This window comes from Mastigoproctus giganteus, chromosome 2 (genome assembly GCF_048544385.1).
Source record: "Mastigoproctus giganteus isolate SK-2022 chromosome 2, ASM4854438v1, whole genome shotgun sequence".
Taxonomy (NCBI): Eukaryota; Metazoa; Arthropoda; class Arachnida; order Uropygi; family Thelyphonidae; genus Mastigoproctus; species Mastigoproctus giganteus.
The window spans coordinates 152,143,754-152,161,020 of NC_143576.1; the positions used below are offsets into that span (position 1 = coordinate 152,143,754).

General features: G+C 38.0%; 1 protein-coding gene across 2 annotated transcripts in view; it reads left to right on the plus strand.

The window, feature by feature from the left end:
* The window catches only part of Suv3 (Suv3 RNA helicase), a 349,258-nt gene that overhangs the window by 219,783 nt on the left and 112,208 nt on the right, over positions 1 to 17,267 (plus strand). For both annotated transcript variants that reach the window (XM_090368722.1, XM_090368723.1), the window contains one exon: positions 9,855 to 9,948. In XM_090368722.1, coding sequence (XP_090224848.1) covers positions 9,855 to 9,948 — 94 coding nt within the window. The remainder of the gene's footprint in view (positions 1 to 9,854; positions 9,949 to 17,267) is intronic.

A 17,267-nucleotide genomic window follows, 5' to 3' on the forward strand; every position in this document is an offset into this window, starting at 1 on the left:
AGAGAATCATTAAAATCACCAAGGAAAATTACCTCACTCTTAGAAAAGTTGGACTGGAGAAAGTCAAGTTGCAAAGAGAGGAAGTCAAAGAGCTCCAAGTGATTAGTGGAGTTGGGCGAATGGTAGAGACAACAGATGAATTTGACACAATGAGGTAGAGAGATTTTAAGCGAGAGAAGGTCGAAAAAAGGAGATTCCAAATTACCAAGTTCCTTACAGAGAATATTGGGTACGGATATACATAGAGTACCACCCTTGAGACGAAAGGAATCATACAGTGAATAATTTGGGCAACAGAGAATGCAGTGACTGAATCAACCGATAACTGAGATTCTGTCATAAAAAGTAAATGGGGTTTGGCAGACTGCAAGTGGAAATGGACATTGTTGAGATTAGAACTGAAATCATGTGTATTTGTGAAGTGGACTAGGAAGCGTTTGAAAATAAGCTTGAAAACAACAACATCGCACTTCTAAATGCAGTCTCTAATACCTTTTTTCCACATACCTCTATATTTACTGTCATTGATCTTTCCACATGCTTCACTTCCCTCCTACCTGTGTACATGGGAAGTTGAGGAAAATCTTTACCGTAGCAATCACTTCCTCATGATATGATATTCCACCATGATATCCTAGATGGGTAGCATGGTCTCCCTTTGCCATGGGAGACCATGCTACCCATCTAGGATATCATGGTGGAATATCAGGCATGCTGGATGGAATATCTTCAACCATCTGGCAACATTTAATACCATCACAATCATAAAGGAACCAGTTAATGATGTAGTTAAGAACATTACAAAGTATTGTTAATTGCAATAGCAATTTCAAAGATATCGAATTGATTTCAATCGTTTTTGAAACCATAGTGGAATTAAGAATATACAGTGTAGTGCAGGGGTTCTTAACCTGATCTCACGAGCACCATTGTGCTTTTTAAAAAATAAATTTTGCTCTCAACAGATGCTAAAATGGGTGCTCTGGAACATCTTCACTTAATCTAAAAAATTGTTATATAAATCTTTATTTAAAAAAGGTGTTTTCTGTTTCTCAAATTTCTGCGATATTCTACAAAAATGCATGCCAATCTTCGAAAATCCTTTCTTTTGTTAGTGATTGGAGGAAAATTATATATTTTGCAACATTTTAATCTCATAAACGGGCGAGGTTTGACACTTTGATGGTATTCTTAAAATTTTTTCTTATTAATTATTGTTAATTTGAAATTTATTTAGTAAGAAAAATTTTTACAAAATGCTTTGTTGGGAGTACAATCATTGTTGCCACAGTGTAGCTACAGACCAGGATACTGCCTTGTGCAATTCTCAGTTTCTGGTTTGAACAGGTTTCTGCTGGGTTTCGCTCAGTTGCACAGCTGCATTAGGTACCGTATATTTATAGTGCTGACTTTTTAAAGGTAATGAAAGTGTTATAGTAAGAAATCTTTTGATTTTTATGTGCAAATTCTTAAATGAGTTTTCTTTTAACAGATTTAATTAAAGTTACTAAACCCTTTCAAAATGGATAAGTGTTTAAAAAAAAACCGAAATGAACATGATGAGGGAAAAAATGATGCATTAACACTATGTTCACCGTCATCTGATTTAGACCCACATGTTTCAAATGCAAAGAAACAAAAAATTAAAAAGTATGCATTTAAGTCCTCTTGGGAATATGCTTATTTGGTAATAGATAATAGCAGTGGAACTGGTGTAATTTGCTTATTATGTCAGGCGTGTTTGGCTGGCTATTGGAAAATCAAATTGTGAAAACAACACTGATCCCTAGTTACTGTACCAGGCGTGGGGAGCCAGGCCTTAATTTCGTTGAGGTCATTAATTCTGTTTCTCAAGCCCTCATGAAGTCCACCTGAATTGGTACTTAAGTTCCTCATACACATTCTGCAATGAAAGCACACAATGACATCTGCCCTGGCCGTACCGTGTTCCACTACAGATAAATCCATAAAAAGTCTACAGTTAGCACAATGAATGTAGCTGTGATTTGCAAGTGAACCACTAACAACAATTTTCTGCTGAGTTAAAGTAGTTCTGCTACTTTGAGCTTTTTGCTTTTCTGAGCCCTGATTCCTTAGCTAAATTTTAAAATAAGCTAATGAATGTCACTAGGACTATTAAAACTATTTATTTATTGATCACAAATTAGAATGTTAATCAAGTAAAAAAAAATGTAAATCATTCTAAATAAACTCATCTGCTTTCAGGAGTTTACATTTCCAACTTCTATGATTGTAATTTGGGAGTGGTAGGTGGATTGGAAATGAGAAACAATATTCACGTTGTTTATTAATGCTAGTATTGAAGAGTTAATAGCAGTAATATTGAAAAGTGTTTTTCTCTCTCTCTCTCTCTCTCTCTCTCTCTCTCTCTCCTTTCTTACAAAATGGCATATACAAGTTGAGTATCCCTTATCCGAAATGCTTGGCACCAGAAGTGGATTTTGGATTTTTTCGGATTTTGGAATATTTGCATATACAGGCAGTTCCCTATTTACGAGTTTTTTTTTTTTTCAAGTATCAACAAAATTGAAAATATGAACATTAATTACAAAAAATGAATGTTAAACATTCGTAAATACCACATTTCAAACCATGCCCATAGCTATACAGTACAGTGTATCCCCACTTTACGATATTAATCAGTTCCAGAGACGCCATCGCATCGTGTGAAAATATCGTAACACATTGTTTTTTGGTAATCGTTCCACAACCTCGGAAGTTGAAATTTTCGCTATATAACTCTCTGAAAGGTCGTTTTTATAGTGTAAATTGTATTGGTTACCAATTCAAATCATTAAAATGCACTACACTTTCATCGTTATATGTTCTGCTATAAGAATCAATTTTGAATGCCTTTGTGATATTTTTCTAAAACATATTTCTGGAGGTCACTACCATAAAACAATAAAAACAATTTGCATTTTCCAGTTTATTGGGCTTTTCTGTTAGTGCAAGCATTTATAAACGGGTAGTAAACTCCATGTTATTGCATTTGCAGAAATACCGATAGCTGGAATTGTGTGGTTTTTTATGTTATTATGGTGAAATGTGTTCCCCTTTACTGGAATCTTCAATCGTATAAAAAATATAAATACATTTTCAGAATCTTCACTTCATTCTTTTTTTTTTTAAGCTTCATAAAGTTGTTACTGTACGCAAATCGTGTTATTTGCAATTTGTGCATTCCGTTAAAAAATGTTTATGCATGCTATTGAAATTTATAAAGAAAAGAGAAGATTATCTTCGAAACAAACACCTCTTGAAGCATTTCTGAATAAGACGACTCCTTGTGCAACAAAGCAACGAGTGTGCATGTAGTCGATGATGATGAAGAATAAACATTCTTTAACACTTGTAAGTCATAAACCTGGTTTTGAAAAAAACGAGGATTTTTTTTCAACTTCCTCGTTTCGTATAAACGACAAAGATGAAAATTGGGTTCTGTGAGTTTGAAGTTGGACAGTAGATGGATGTTGGCTGGTGGCGGCATGTGTTCAGACTGTTTTGAAAGAGAGAGCAGGAATTATAGAAGCCAGTTCAGAAGAACAGTGCCCATGGATATATCTGTAGAAGAGGCATGCAGCCCAAACAATACATCTATGAGACAGCGAGTGGAGAAATTGTTACAGATGAATCATTAACCTAACTACCCTCTTCTGAATGGAATCAAGAAGTCTAAGAGAGGTTTTCGGGGCACCACCCCAGATGAGGGAACAATATTCCACAGTAGGGCGGATTTGTGATTTGTACAGAGGGAACAGTTCTGTACAAATAATGCCGAGGGAACAGTTCTGTACAAATAATGCCGAGAACGAAAGAGAAAACCAAGTTTTTTAGATGCAGAAGAAGTAATATTTGTAATGTGCTTGTGCCAAGAGAGATTAGAAGTAAGGGTAATCCCCAAAAGATATGTATCATTTTGTCTAGAAATCGGAGAGACGAGACTGAGTTTTAGAAGGATTGAAATCAACTAAGTTGTCTTTGCCCCACTGGAGATCGGCATTTAAGGAATTGGTAGCAGATTTTCAAGAAGTTGAAGCTAATTGAGCAGGGCAAGGTTTCTCAAAATGGAAAGTGGAATGCAATGTGCTATCATCAGCAAAACTATGGATAGGTTTTCCAGTAAATGGAAGGTCATTAATATACAAGACGAAAGGAAAGGAGTGGGGGAAAGAACTTAACCTTGGGAGACACCAGCATTAGTGGAAAAGTTAGAAGACAGAGCACCATCTACCATCACCCTCAGTGAGCGATCAGAGAGAAAACTGGATAACCAATTACAAAAAACAGTTGGCAAACCAAAAGATGGCAGCTTGTTTAGAAGACCTTTATGCCAAACACGATCGAAAGCCTTTGAGATGTCAAGAGCAACTGTTTGTGTTTCACCAAACTTTTCCATTGAATTTGTCCATAAATGAGTAAAAAAGCCAGAATATCACCAGGGGATCGACATTGACAAAATCCGTACTGGCAATCGTTGGTCAGACGGAAGGTTTCTAGGTAGTTTAAGAGTTGGCGGTTAATTGATTTCTCCATTACTTTAGAAAGAGTAGAAGTAATTGCAATGGGATGATAATTGGATGGGAGGGATTTTTTTACCCTCTTTAGCAACTGTCTGGATATGAGCAAATTTCCACACAGAAGGAAAAACACCTTTGGAATAAGAAAGTAAAACAAGGCAGCAAAGAACAGGAGTAAGTTCAGGTTTTGAGAACAAGGGAAGAAATACCATCAGGACCCGGATATTTCTTAACATCAATATTCGTCAAAATCCTTTCGACATCCTTTTGACAGAAGACCACAGGAGGCATTGACTGGAATGTGTTGGGAATGGTGGGAGGTGTTTTACCAAGATCATTAATACATGAGTTGGAAGGAAAATGGGATGCTAGCAGGTCAGCTTTATCCTTGGCTGAAGTGACAACAGAACCATCTGGTTTGGACAGAGGTGGGAGCAGAGATGGACAAAAGTTGCAGCCAATAGCTTTGGCAAGAGACCAGAATGCTCTGCTACCATTAGGGTAAGAAACATGTTTTCTACTTTTAGTCTGTTCAAACTCTAGTTTGGACTGATTAATAACTGCTTTACAATTTTTGCGAGCTTTGGTGCAGGCAGAAAATGAAACTGAAGATTTAGAAACAAGCCAATTATGATATGCAACGTTCTTCTCTTGAACAGCCTTAACACATTTATTGGAAAACCAAGATTTAGATAAAGAACGAGATTTTAAAGTGGAGTGTGAGATAAAGGATTACATTCCTGCAAGAATAATTTCACTGACATGATCTGAGCAAACGCTGACATCAGAAGTTTTGAAACAGTAATCCGACCAAGCAAAAGAAGAAAAGAAATCTCGCAGGTCATCCCATTTTGCATTCTTGTTATGCCAAATACAAGGTTGGGAATAGCCATGAGATAAAGGCTCCATTGGAGAAGAGACAACACCAAGTTGTGATCTGAGGTGCCTAAAGGACCTCTCACTTCAATTGTGTACTTAGAAGGGTTGTTTGTAAGAAAAAGATCAAGTGTGTTGGCTGTATGGTTATGATTGTCTGGTATTCTTGTAGGTAAATGAACAATCTGTGCAAGGTCATTAGTAATTACCAAAGACTCAGCATCTCGACCAGCTGGAGTTGTGAACATTAAAACCACCAACGGAAAATTATCTCGCTATTAGGAAAGTTGAACTGGAGAAAGTCAAGTTGGAAAGAGAGGAAGTCAAAGAGCTCCAAGTGATTAGTGGAGTTGGGAGAATGGTAGAGACAGCAGATGAATTTGACCCTATGAGGTAGAGAGATTTTAAGCCAGAGAAGATCAAAAAGAGGAGATTCCAAATTACCAAGTTCCTTACAGGGAATATTGGGTATGGACATATGCACAAGTACCACCTTTGAGGCAAAAGGAATCATACAGCAAATAATTTGGGCAACTGAGATGAGCAGTATTTGCATCAACTGATAACTGAGGTTCTGTCAGAAAAGTACGTGGGGTTTGGCAGATTGCAAGTGGAAATGGACATCATTGAGATTAGAAAGTGGAACACGTATATTTGTGAAATGAATTAGGAAGTGTTTGGGAAGTTTAGATCTTTTCGCAAATAAGCTTACTCTATTAGTTTGACAATTCATGGTGTATTCAATAGTAAGAAAAAGTGGGTGGGACATGCTGTATGAAGTAATGAAATTGTTGGCTATGGCGTACACATGTTAAGAATATACCCAGATCCCTAACATAATGTGGCCTCAACAATGCCCCCCGCATACACACTACTCGGACCCCCATCCAGTCACTATCTGGCAGAGTAGAGGTAGTAAGATTATACAGTAGCTGATCCGGATGCCTCCTAGAGAGTTACCAATTGGTTCGGTCCGGTGTACTAACTAGCGGCCGGCCTGCGAACACTGTTTTAGAGCTGTACCCTCGAAATGTAAGTAAGATTGGATCTCGCCACAATATTCATCATAACCTCAAAAGTCATCAGTCATACTGCATGATGCAAGAGATGGAGCAGGGTTGACCTGAACTTAGCTCTGGAGACTAAACATGCGTTCCACCACTTCAAGCCTCCAATAAGAAAAGTGGTGGTACTGCACCAGTTAATGAGAGTCATTTACCACCTAGTACTGTCTTGTAACACAGAGGGGTGGCATTCCTCCATTTGGCTTGGGTGCCAGAACTCAACTCCTGCTTACGTTGGTTCACACCTGGGTGGTCACCCACCATGTGCTTGTGCATGGAGGTTATACCCAGGATTACTAACAGTCCCACTATCATGAAGGTGCAAGCAGAGGATTTGACTCTCTGGACTTCGCCAAAATTGCGTCTACTTGAGTTGAGTGTCACCCAAATATCAGTTCCATCAGTGTTTTAGACTCGCAGGTAGCAAGTACAGCTTGTCTGGCATATCTGAGAAAATGTCTGTGACCAACCTCAACAATTTTGTGCATGAAACAAAGTTTGTGTACATTGAACCATCAGAAAGCAAAGGTGTCCCTATCTCAGCCACCCATGTGGACAATCTGTGGTTGTTTGGCATCACTATCATTCCTGACTCTGAATTTATATGCTACCGATAAGCAATCATTTTCTTATTCTTTCACACATAAGTACTTAACAGTAAAATATATGACATACCATTAATACAGAAAGTATACAAAAAATAATACTAAGAATAAAACAAAAAATTAATAAATAATACAAACGTACAAAAAATAATGTGTTCAGGGTAATTAAGCAGCACAGTAGCAGTAGCAGACAAGTAGGCTTTCAGGCTCCACTTATGATGCTGTGTTTTGATTAAAAGTTTACTGTACACTATATTTTTTTTGGGTGAGAAGAAACATCAGAAGCAGTTGAGGGACCAGGAAGTGGGTCCTCTAGGGATGAGGAGACATTCTACTGGGTGGCTTTTTTAAATGTTTCCCTCAGAGTCATCTGTTATTAACAACGGTTTTTGTCTTAGAAGTCTCTCTTTGATTCTATAAACTGACGTGATTTCTTGTTCTGTTATGAATGCACGCTGCTCTAGTCCTTCAATAAGTCCAACACGCATTTTCACCATGTAGTCTATAATCACTTTTTCTGCAGTGTTAACAACATCATCTTCATCGTCACTATTGCAGGTATCACAATCACCTTGATTCAGAACCATTTCAGCTTTTTCACCATCGGTCAGTGAAGAACTGGAGCCTCATTATCGATGTTAAAAACTTCTTCGATATCCACTTCTTCCAGCTTCCTGACACTCTGAAGGTATATTTTTTGCATATATAAGGAGGTCAGACATCATTTTTTCTCACTTGACATACGGAATCCTTCAAAGTCACCACCTTGTTCATCATCATCACTAAATATAGTTGCAGACCAGAGGTTGTGCTAGGCATACACAACCGTGTCTTTAGTCAACAGCATATACAAAATGCTTCGTGCTAAACTACTTTTGAAAACCTTCCACACCCACGCCTCTGTTCACTGCTGCTAGCATGCTGTTCAAGAAAGTGTTTTTATATTTACTCTTCATTGATCTAAGGATCCCCTGGTTACATGGCTGAATTAATGAAGTCACATTTGGGGTATAAACATAATGTTTATACCCCGAATGTGACTTCATTAATATATGGTATAAACATTATTTAACATGGTGATGAGAATTTTAGCTGGAGGATGAGCAGAACATTTGTCAAGGAATAACAAAATCTTACAGTCGTCATCCAGTTCAGCTTGCTCCCCTGCAGTGAGCACGAGCCACTGGTATAAAATGTTTGTGAAACCAATCAGAAAAGATGTCCCTGGTGATCAATGCCTTTTTGTTAGCATAATAATGGACAGGTAAGAAATTCATTCCTTTAAAACAGCAAGAACGCAAGCTTTTGCCTATCACAGCAAGTTTACACTTATGAGTGCCGGCTGAATTAGCACATCCCAGCCAGTTATTCTGTCCTTGGCATCCTTAATTCCTGTAGAGGCTGTCTCATCAGCTGTAGTCAGTGTCTTTCTGTGGCAATAATGCCAAAACAGTGATGTTTCATCGGCATTATAGACTTGTTCTGGCATCAAATTTTCATCAGCGATGACCTTGGCAAACTCGTCATGAATTTCTCCGCTGCTTCGTGATCAGCAGATGCTTTATTACCACAAATCTTTAAAAAATTAATGCCGTGTCTTTTCTTAAATTTCTGCAACCAGCCTGTTGAATATTCACAGTTCCCTTCAATTTTCAGCTCATTGTGATAGCTCTTTGCTTGTTTCATGATCAGCATATCATTAAGTGGCATGTGTTCACTGTGACGCTGATGGATCCACTCTTTCAATACACGATCGAGATCTTTATTTTTAGCTTTATGCAGTGTTTTTCTATTTTTCATTAACTTTTGTTCATCACTTTCAGCATAGAACTTCAACAGTTTATCTTTCTGTTTCTTCAGGTCATATATGGTGGTCATTCCAACACCATACTCTTCTGTAAGGCGTTTCACACTTACACCACTGTCCAGTTTCTCCAACAGCTTGACTTTCTGTGCTATAGATAAACATAAATGCTTTTTCTTATCGTTGTTACCCTATGCAGGTATCTGCCGGCCTTTTTGACATTTTCAACAATACGTATCTTTACACCACAGAGCAGAGAAGAAGCAAAAAAGACAGTGAGTAATACATGTAGGTCTTGGCCCCATGTGGGGCATCATGGAGAACCTGCTGTGGGTGTGCTTGCTTGGGGGAATCTGGGTGTTGTGTGTGCAGAAAAGATATATCGCAGCTAAAGGGTGCTGGGAGGATCTTTTTTCACTTGGGGATGCTGAATAAACTGTCTGTTGTGCACCTGTATTTTGACTGTGACCTGTCACATGAGGTCAGATGTGAAATTTTCCACTTGTGGCATCACATCGGCGCTCAAAAAGTTTTGGATTAGGGATGCTTAACCTGTATAAGAAGTAAAATTTTTACAACTGTTCCTTGCACAGGCATGGAAATTGAATTTGTTTGTCTTCTTTAATAGCTACACAGGGATAAAAAAGTGACATGTAGAGACATTTAAATTTGCTTAAATGGCCTGTGTTTTGCAGAAGTAGCTTGTAGTTACATTCATAATACTAGTCTGAGCACTATTTCTGATCCAATTAATCTGTTACACATATGAAGTAGAGAATGTGAATATTGGGCACCACATGCTTCCCCCCCATTTACCCCTTACAATTGAATGTTATGCAAAGGAAATATTTGACTCTTTCTAATGAATGCTAAATATATTGTCATTTTACTCACTGGAGCTTAAATATCAGCTTCAAAAATTGCACAGAGAAATTGAGTTCCTTCTTTTTGTCTTGTTTTATAGCTACAAAACTTTCACAAGCAAAAAAGTTTAATGATCCATATGATCCTTGTAAGATATTAGTAGCTACAGATGCTATTGGAATGGGCCTGAATCTGTAAGTATCAGCAAAGTCAAACTATGAAAATAGATAAGTAGTGCGTAGTTTTTTAACAGTCCTAGTTCTCTCACTCAGAGATTATCTTCTTTTCAAAGAGTTATATTGTACTATTTTCAAAAAATAGCTAGCATTTCATTAAGAAAAGTGTTTTTCTATTTATACTATCACCAAAAGCTAAGTTACAGTAATAAATCAAGGATAAGTGTTCTATTTTATAGTATCTAATTTTTATGGAAGAGTATTATCATAATACTTAATTATATCGAATTTGAAAAAAAAAAAGTATACTTGTTCAAAAATATCATATGTCTTTGACAAACCCAATAAGCTGGCCTTGCAATTTGTGTGCAGTGCTCAGAGAACTTTGTACCTGACTGTGCAATTACCCCAGGTCTTTTTCATTATCCGTTACCCTCAGTGTGGTACCACACATTTGGAATGCTATTCTGGGATTACTGCTAACCATATGAAGTTCGCTGCATTCATCAAAACTTCAATTTTTACTTCTGGGTCCATTTGCCTAATTTTTTTAGACTTTGTAGCATACCCTGCCAGTGTTTGTACCATCTTCCAACTTAGACATTAACTCTGATATGCCTTCATCAGTATCAGTGATGATTATTGAAAATAACGGTGGGTCCCAGCACTGAACTGGGGAATACTCCACAAATAACATTAGTCCAAGAGGAGCAGTGCGCACTAATAACCACTCTATCTTCTCCTGCTCAACCATCCCTTTGGCAATAGTAATAATTTGCCCCCAGTGCCTCCGTAGACGAGTGGTCAGGAGCGGGAGTGCAGTAGCACGCGCTCTTTGAGTAGACCAGGGTTCAAGCCCCTGACTGAATACAGTCGATCTGCCAACCTGCACTGGACCAACGTGGCAGATTATGGTTCATTTTCCTCAGCATGAATTGTTGAGGAGGCTTCCATCCTGCAGTGGGTTGATAATGGCTGCACTTTACCTTTTTTTTTTTACTACACCGATTCAATTTGTACAACAATCTTTTATGTGCAATAGTATTAAAGGCTTTTCTGAAATCTTCTAACTATATGATGTCAAAATTTTTTGCTTCCAGTTCCTCAGTTACTGCATCATAACATCCAGTCATATGGGATTTTTTTTTTTTTTTTTTTTTTTTTTAATGAAAAATCCAAACATGAGAGGTATTAGAACCTATGGTACTTAATACAGTGCTTGGGTTGGAGGTTGAGAAGATGAAAGAAGATATTTGTTGACATTAGACTTGAACTTCTGTAGACTGTAATTTTCAGGAAATACGTATGAAGGAAGGTTGTTCCCGAAAACAGCAGTTGAATGAATAAATGAGGAAGATGAAAAGTTGGTTCTGTGTGCTTGAAGTTGGACAGTAAATGGATGTTGGCTGGTGGTGGCACGTGTTCGGACTGATTTGAAAGAGAGAGTGGGAATTATAGAAGCCAGTTCAGAAGAACAGTGCCCATGTAAGTATCTGTAGAAAAGACATGCAGCAGAAACAGCACATCTATGAGACAGCGAGTGGAGAGCTCTGTTAGAGATGGAGTCATTAATTAAACTAACTGCCCTCTTCTGAATGGAATCTGAGAGAGGTTTTGGAGGCACCGCCCCAGATGTCGGAACAATATTCCATGGTAGGGTGGATTTGCAATTTGTACAGAGGGAACAGCTGTTTGGAAGAAAAGTAACACCGAGAGTGACAGAGAAAACCTAGTTTTTTAGATGCAGAGGAAGCAATATTTTTAATGTGCTTATGCCAAGAGAGATTAGAAGTCAATTTAATCCCCAAAAGAGATATCATCTTACCTAGAAATCGGAGTGTCACCAAAGATAAGCATAGGAGCAGAAGAATCCTTTTTACTAGATATAAGACAGGACTGAGTTTTACAAGGATTGAAGCCAAATACGTTATCTTTGTCCCACTGGAGAATTACCTGGAGATCGGCATTTAAGGAACTGGTAGCAGATTTTCGAGAAGTTGAAACTGATTGAGCAGGACAAGGTAGGAATGCAATGCGCTATCATCAGCAAAATTATGGATAGGATTTCCAGTCAATGGAAGAAGGTCATTAATATACAAGAGGAAAAGAGTGGGGGAAAGGACTGTACCTTTGGAGATACCGGCATTAGTGGAGAAGTTAGAAGACAGAGCCATCTACCATCACCCTCAGTGAGCAATCAGAGAGAAAAACTGATAACCAATTACAAAAAAACAGTTGGCAAACCATAAGATGGAAGCTTGTTTAGAAGACCTTTATGCCAAACACAATCGACGGCCTTTGCGATGTCAAGAGCAACTGCTTGTGTTTCACCGAACTTTTCCATTGAATTTGTCCATAAATGTGTAACATAAGCCAGAATTATCACCAGTGGATCAACACCGACAGAATCCATACTGGCAATCATTGATTAGATGGAAGGTTTCTAGGTAGTTTAAGAGTTGGCAGTTAATTGATTTCTCCATTACTTTAAAAAGAGTAGAAGTAATTGCAATGGACAATAATTGGATGGGAAGGATTTGTCATCCTTTTTAGGAACTGGCTGGATATGAGCAAATTTCCAAGCAGAAGGAAAAACACCTTTGGAATAAGAAAGTGAAAAAAAGGCGGCAAAAAACTGGAGTAAGTTCAGGAGCACAGGTTTTGAGAACAAGTGGAGAAATGTCATCAGCATCTGGAGCTTTCTTAGCTTCAAGATTGTTCAAAATCCTTCTGACAGGGGGGCCACAGGAGGCATTGAATGGAGTTTGTTGGGAATCTTGGGAGGTGTTTTACCAAGATCATTAATACAAGACAGACCTGCTACTACTAATGCTTATGGAGGGGGTAGTCATTCTCCTAGACTCTAGAGTTCCTTCTAAACACATTCCATTACAAACTGCTATTGAAGCTGTTGTCATGTGAATAGCGATTGGAATTACTCTAACACTGGTTTCTATCTACTTGCCACCTAGTTATCCTTGTATCTTTCAAGAACTTAAATATCTCATTCTGCAGTTGCCAACCCCTTTCTGTTTATTTGGCAACTTCGATGGACACCATCCATTGTGGGGATCTTCCAATGCAGATGCACAAGGACAACTCATTGAAATGCTTGTCGACAGACAAAATCTAACCATATTAAATACCGGCTCACCAACTTATCTCCACCTCCTAACAGGAACAGTCTCTGCAATAGACCTCTGTCTGCTCTCCGATCCTCTTCCCTAGTATTGAATGGACAGCTCTGGATGATCCTCTCAACAGTGACCACTACCCAATAATCTGTAAAATACAAACTTCACACTGCATAATTTCAGAAACCAGCACAAAATGGAAATTTTCCAAGGCAGATTGGGCAAAGTAAAATTCTCGAGTATCCTTCAACAATCATGAATCAATTCAACCATTGAATATCATCCAATTAACAAAGTTGCCAACCATATTACAAAACAGATCCTAGCAGCTGCATCTATTGCCACCCCACAATCACAGTCAAGCATCCATAGAAGAAGAAACTATTGATGGAATGAGGACTGTAAGAATGCAAAAAAAAAGAAAAAACCGTATGTGGAATTTATTCCACAAATATCCTACCACTGCCAACCTTATAAACTACAAGAAACTTAAGAGCTAAGGCCCACCATGTTAGGAAGAAAGCAAAAAAAAAAAAATTTTTTTTGGTTGGATTCGCAACTGAAATTAATAAAAATACCAACATAAGAATTATATGGAGAAAAATAAGGCAATTAAATGGAAAATTCTCTCCATTGTCCTCCCCACCTGGAATGAGCTGGAGCTGTCTACTCCTGCACAGATTGCAGATGCCCTAAGGACAGTATTTTCACAGTTATCTGAAACGATGGCATAAGAACCATCATTTCAGAAGATTAAAACTTTAGCCGAAAAATCCCATCTGAATTTCAGAACCAAATCCTTTCTACCGTACAATCAACCACTCACTATGCTAGAACTTTTCAAGAGGCTGTATCCACTGCAAAGAGCAGTGCTACTGGTCACGATGGAATATACAGTGAAACTTCCCTTTAACGGACAGCCACGGGGAACGAAAATCTGTCTGTTAGAGAGAAATGTCCGCTAACAAGAAGTCCGACGGAGAAAAAAAAAAGAAAAAGAAAACTCGTTAAACGTTTAATGTAAAATTAAATTAAATTATATACAGATTTTGCACAATATTTTTGTAAATAATATACATATTATGCATATTATGACTTTATCTTAAGAAAAATACATACAGTAATCACTTATTTTCTTCTGCACCTTCTTCCGGCTGATAATTTTGTTTTCAACATTTGTTTGGAGTAAAGAAACCATCGAAAGTCCTTCAGTATCTTCTTCAGTGGTGAAAAACATTTTTAAACGATTGATTTGTACGAGTGCTTCTATTTTCATCGGTGGTTCGTCGTTAATATGTTCTTCGACAGAATGACCTCCTTCCATTTCTTCATCCTCGTGAGGAACTTCTTGAAAAATATCGATGATAATGTCGTTGATATCTAGAGCACCATCTTCTGTAGTGAGGTTCGAGTCTATATCTTTGTCGCCAGGGTCACTTGTAGCGGAAGTATCGTACATTGTCAATAGATGTTGAAGTTCTTTTCTTCTTGGTGCTCCACATTGCTGTTCACAACTTCAATTTTTGCGTTTGAGGAGCCAGACTTTACAAAACAGTTCACGACAGTTTGTTTTCTAATTGCGTTTACTGAAGAGGAAATCCATTGAATCGCATCTAGGATGCTGATTTTCTTTGCATGGTCACTCGCACGTATTCAATCATTCATGTTTGCAATGAGATGTCTTAAAACACGTTTTCTGTAGTGAAGTTTAAAATTTTTTATTATCCCTTGATCCAAGGGCCGACACTCTGCAGATGTGTTTGGTGGCAGAAAAACGATTTGAATGTTGGACAATTCAATGTGCGGGTGAGAAGCAGCATTATCCATGAATAGAATAATTTTTCTGTTTTGACGAATCATGTTTTGGTTAAAGTGACTTATCCATTCGCTCATGATATCTTGTGTCATCCACGCTTTTTTATTAGACTTCCAGTCAACATTCAAAAGATTCAACTTTATGCCCTTGAAACAACGAGGATTTTGTGGTTTTCCTATAACAAGAGGTTGTTCAAAGTCTCCCAGCATATTTGTACACAATAGTACAGTCAAGCGTTCCTTAGAAATTTTTCCGCCCTGGCACTTTTCGTTTTTTAGACTCATTGTTTTTTCAGGAAGAGCTTTAAAAAACAACCCTGTTTCGTCACAGTTGTAAATATCCTTAGCTTCAAAATCACGACATAAATCTTCCAATTTAACGGTCCACTCTGTTACAACCCCGGTATCAACAGATCCACCTTCACCACTTACAGTTTTCCAAGAAATTTTATGCCGAGTTTTGAACTTGTCTACCATCCCACAGAAGCTTTGAACTCATTTACTCCAATAGATTTTGCAATCTCCAAAGCATTTTCCCTAATAATAGGCTCATTAATGGGAATTTTTTTAGCACGTGCGCCGACAAAACCACTCAAACCTAACATTGTCGATTTGAAGTCCTACAGTTTTCGGGAATGATTTTTGAACCTGATCATTTACGTGTTGCCAAAATTGTTTGAGCAGTTAATTTTTTTCCTTTATGATGTCGCTTACCTGTGTCTTCCCGATTTTGAATTTTGCAGCGAGATTGCGAACACTATTTTTTGGCTGATCATATGCATTAATGAGTTCGACTTTGTCTTTTAAAGTTAAATGTTTACGAGAAGACATTGTGCACTTCACACGACACTGAACAAAACTGAAACTGAAAAGACCGACCAAATTCCCCCTCCCTGCACACACCGAATTCATCAGAAGTTTTACACGTGCCGTAAAATTCTTGAAAAAGAGTTTAGAACCACGACCTAAGCCTTGATAAAATTCGGAGAATCGGAAATAGAAAATAAACACACGATTGAGGCAATACGTGGAAGAAACGTTCCTAGAAAAAGGGCCGTGAGCTCTCCCGCAGTCTGTTATGGGGAGATCAAATTAAGTGCTAATCTAAACAAAACAGTGCAGATTGCCTGTCCGCGTCCGTTACAGAGAATGTCCGCTAGACAGAAGCTGCAAACACGTTAAAACCAATGGAGGTGAGTTGGGGAATTTGAAAATGTCCGTTGTAGAGAGATGTCCGTTAGGAGAAGTTTCACTATACTACATAATGCTACAACACTTAGGTAATAAATCACTGTCTTTGCTGCTGACCTTCTACAATCGCATCTTCATGGAACATTCATTCCCCAGTTCCTCGCTTCACTCTTTTGTACTGGCAATACCCAAACCAGGGAAAGATCTCTCTATTTCTAATAATTATAGACTCATTTTTCTCACCAGCTGCTTAAGTAAAACCCTAGAAAAAATAATACACCATTGACTAACACGGTACATAGATTCCCACAATATTCCCAAAATATGATATCCGATAATCAATTTGGTTTCAGAAAAAACCGATCATCCCTGGACCTCATGATCAAAGCAGAAACAAATATTAGGAATGCATTTGTCCAAAATAAACATCTCGTCATGGCATGTCTCGATATAGAGACAGCCTTTGACACCACTTATCGTTTTGGTACCCTGAGAGATCTTCATTCCCCGGATCTGAGAGGTTACTTACCTTACTTCATACAGAATTTACTACAGCAGAGGACATTTCAAGTTTGCTATTGGCAAGTGCTTTCCAAAATATATATACAAGAAAGAGTCCCTCAGGGCTCTGTTATTAGTGCATCTTTGTTTGCAATAAGAATAAATCAGATGACCAAAATTATTCCCAATGCAGTCAATTCATACCGTTATGCTGATGATCTGATTGTTTCTTGCAGGTTGCAAAACATGAGCTTTATTGAGAGGCAACTGCAAACATCAATTAAGAATGTCGAACTATGGATGGCACAAAATGGTTACCAACTGTCTTATCAGCAATCAACTGTCATCAATTTTTGTAACAAACAAAAGATGCATCCAGATCCAGAAATACACTTAAGAAATCAACCTATCACTGTTGTGAACATCGTTCGTCTTCTTGGTGTGACTTTTGATAATAAATCAAACTTTTCAGAATATATCAAACATCTACAGACTGTTTGCCAGGAAAAAATAAACATGCTAAGAGTTATCTCTTCTACCTCATAGAGCCCTAATCAGATCTCGCCTTGATTGTGGTGCCTCGGTGTATGATTCTGCTAGGGAAAGCGTGCTAGCACGGCTTGCCCCTATTTGACATTCTGCTCTCAGGATTGCTTTAGGTGCTTATAGAACATCACCAGTACAAAGTCTTCATAT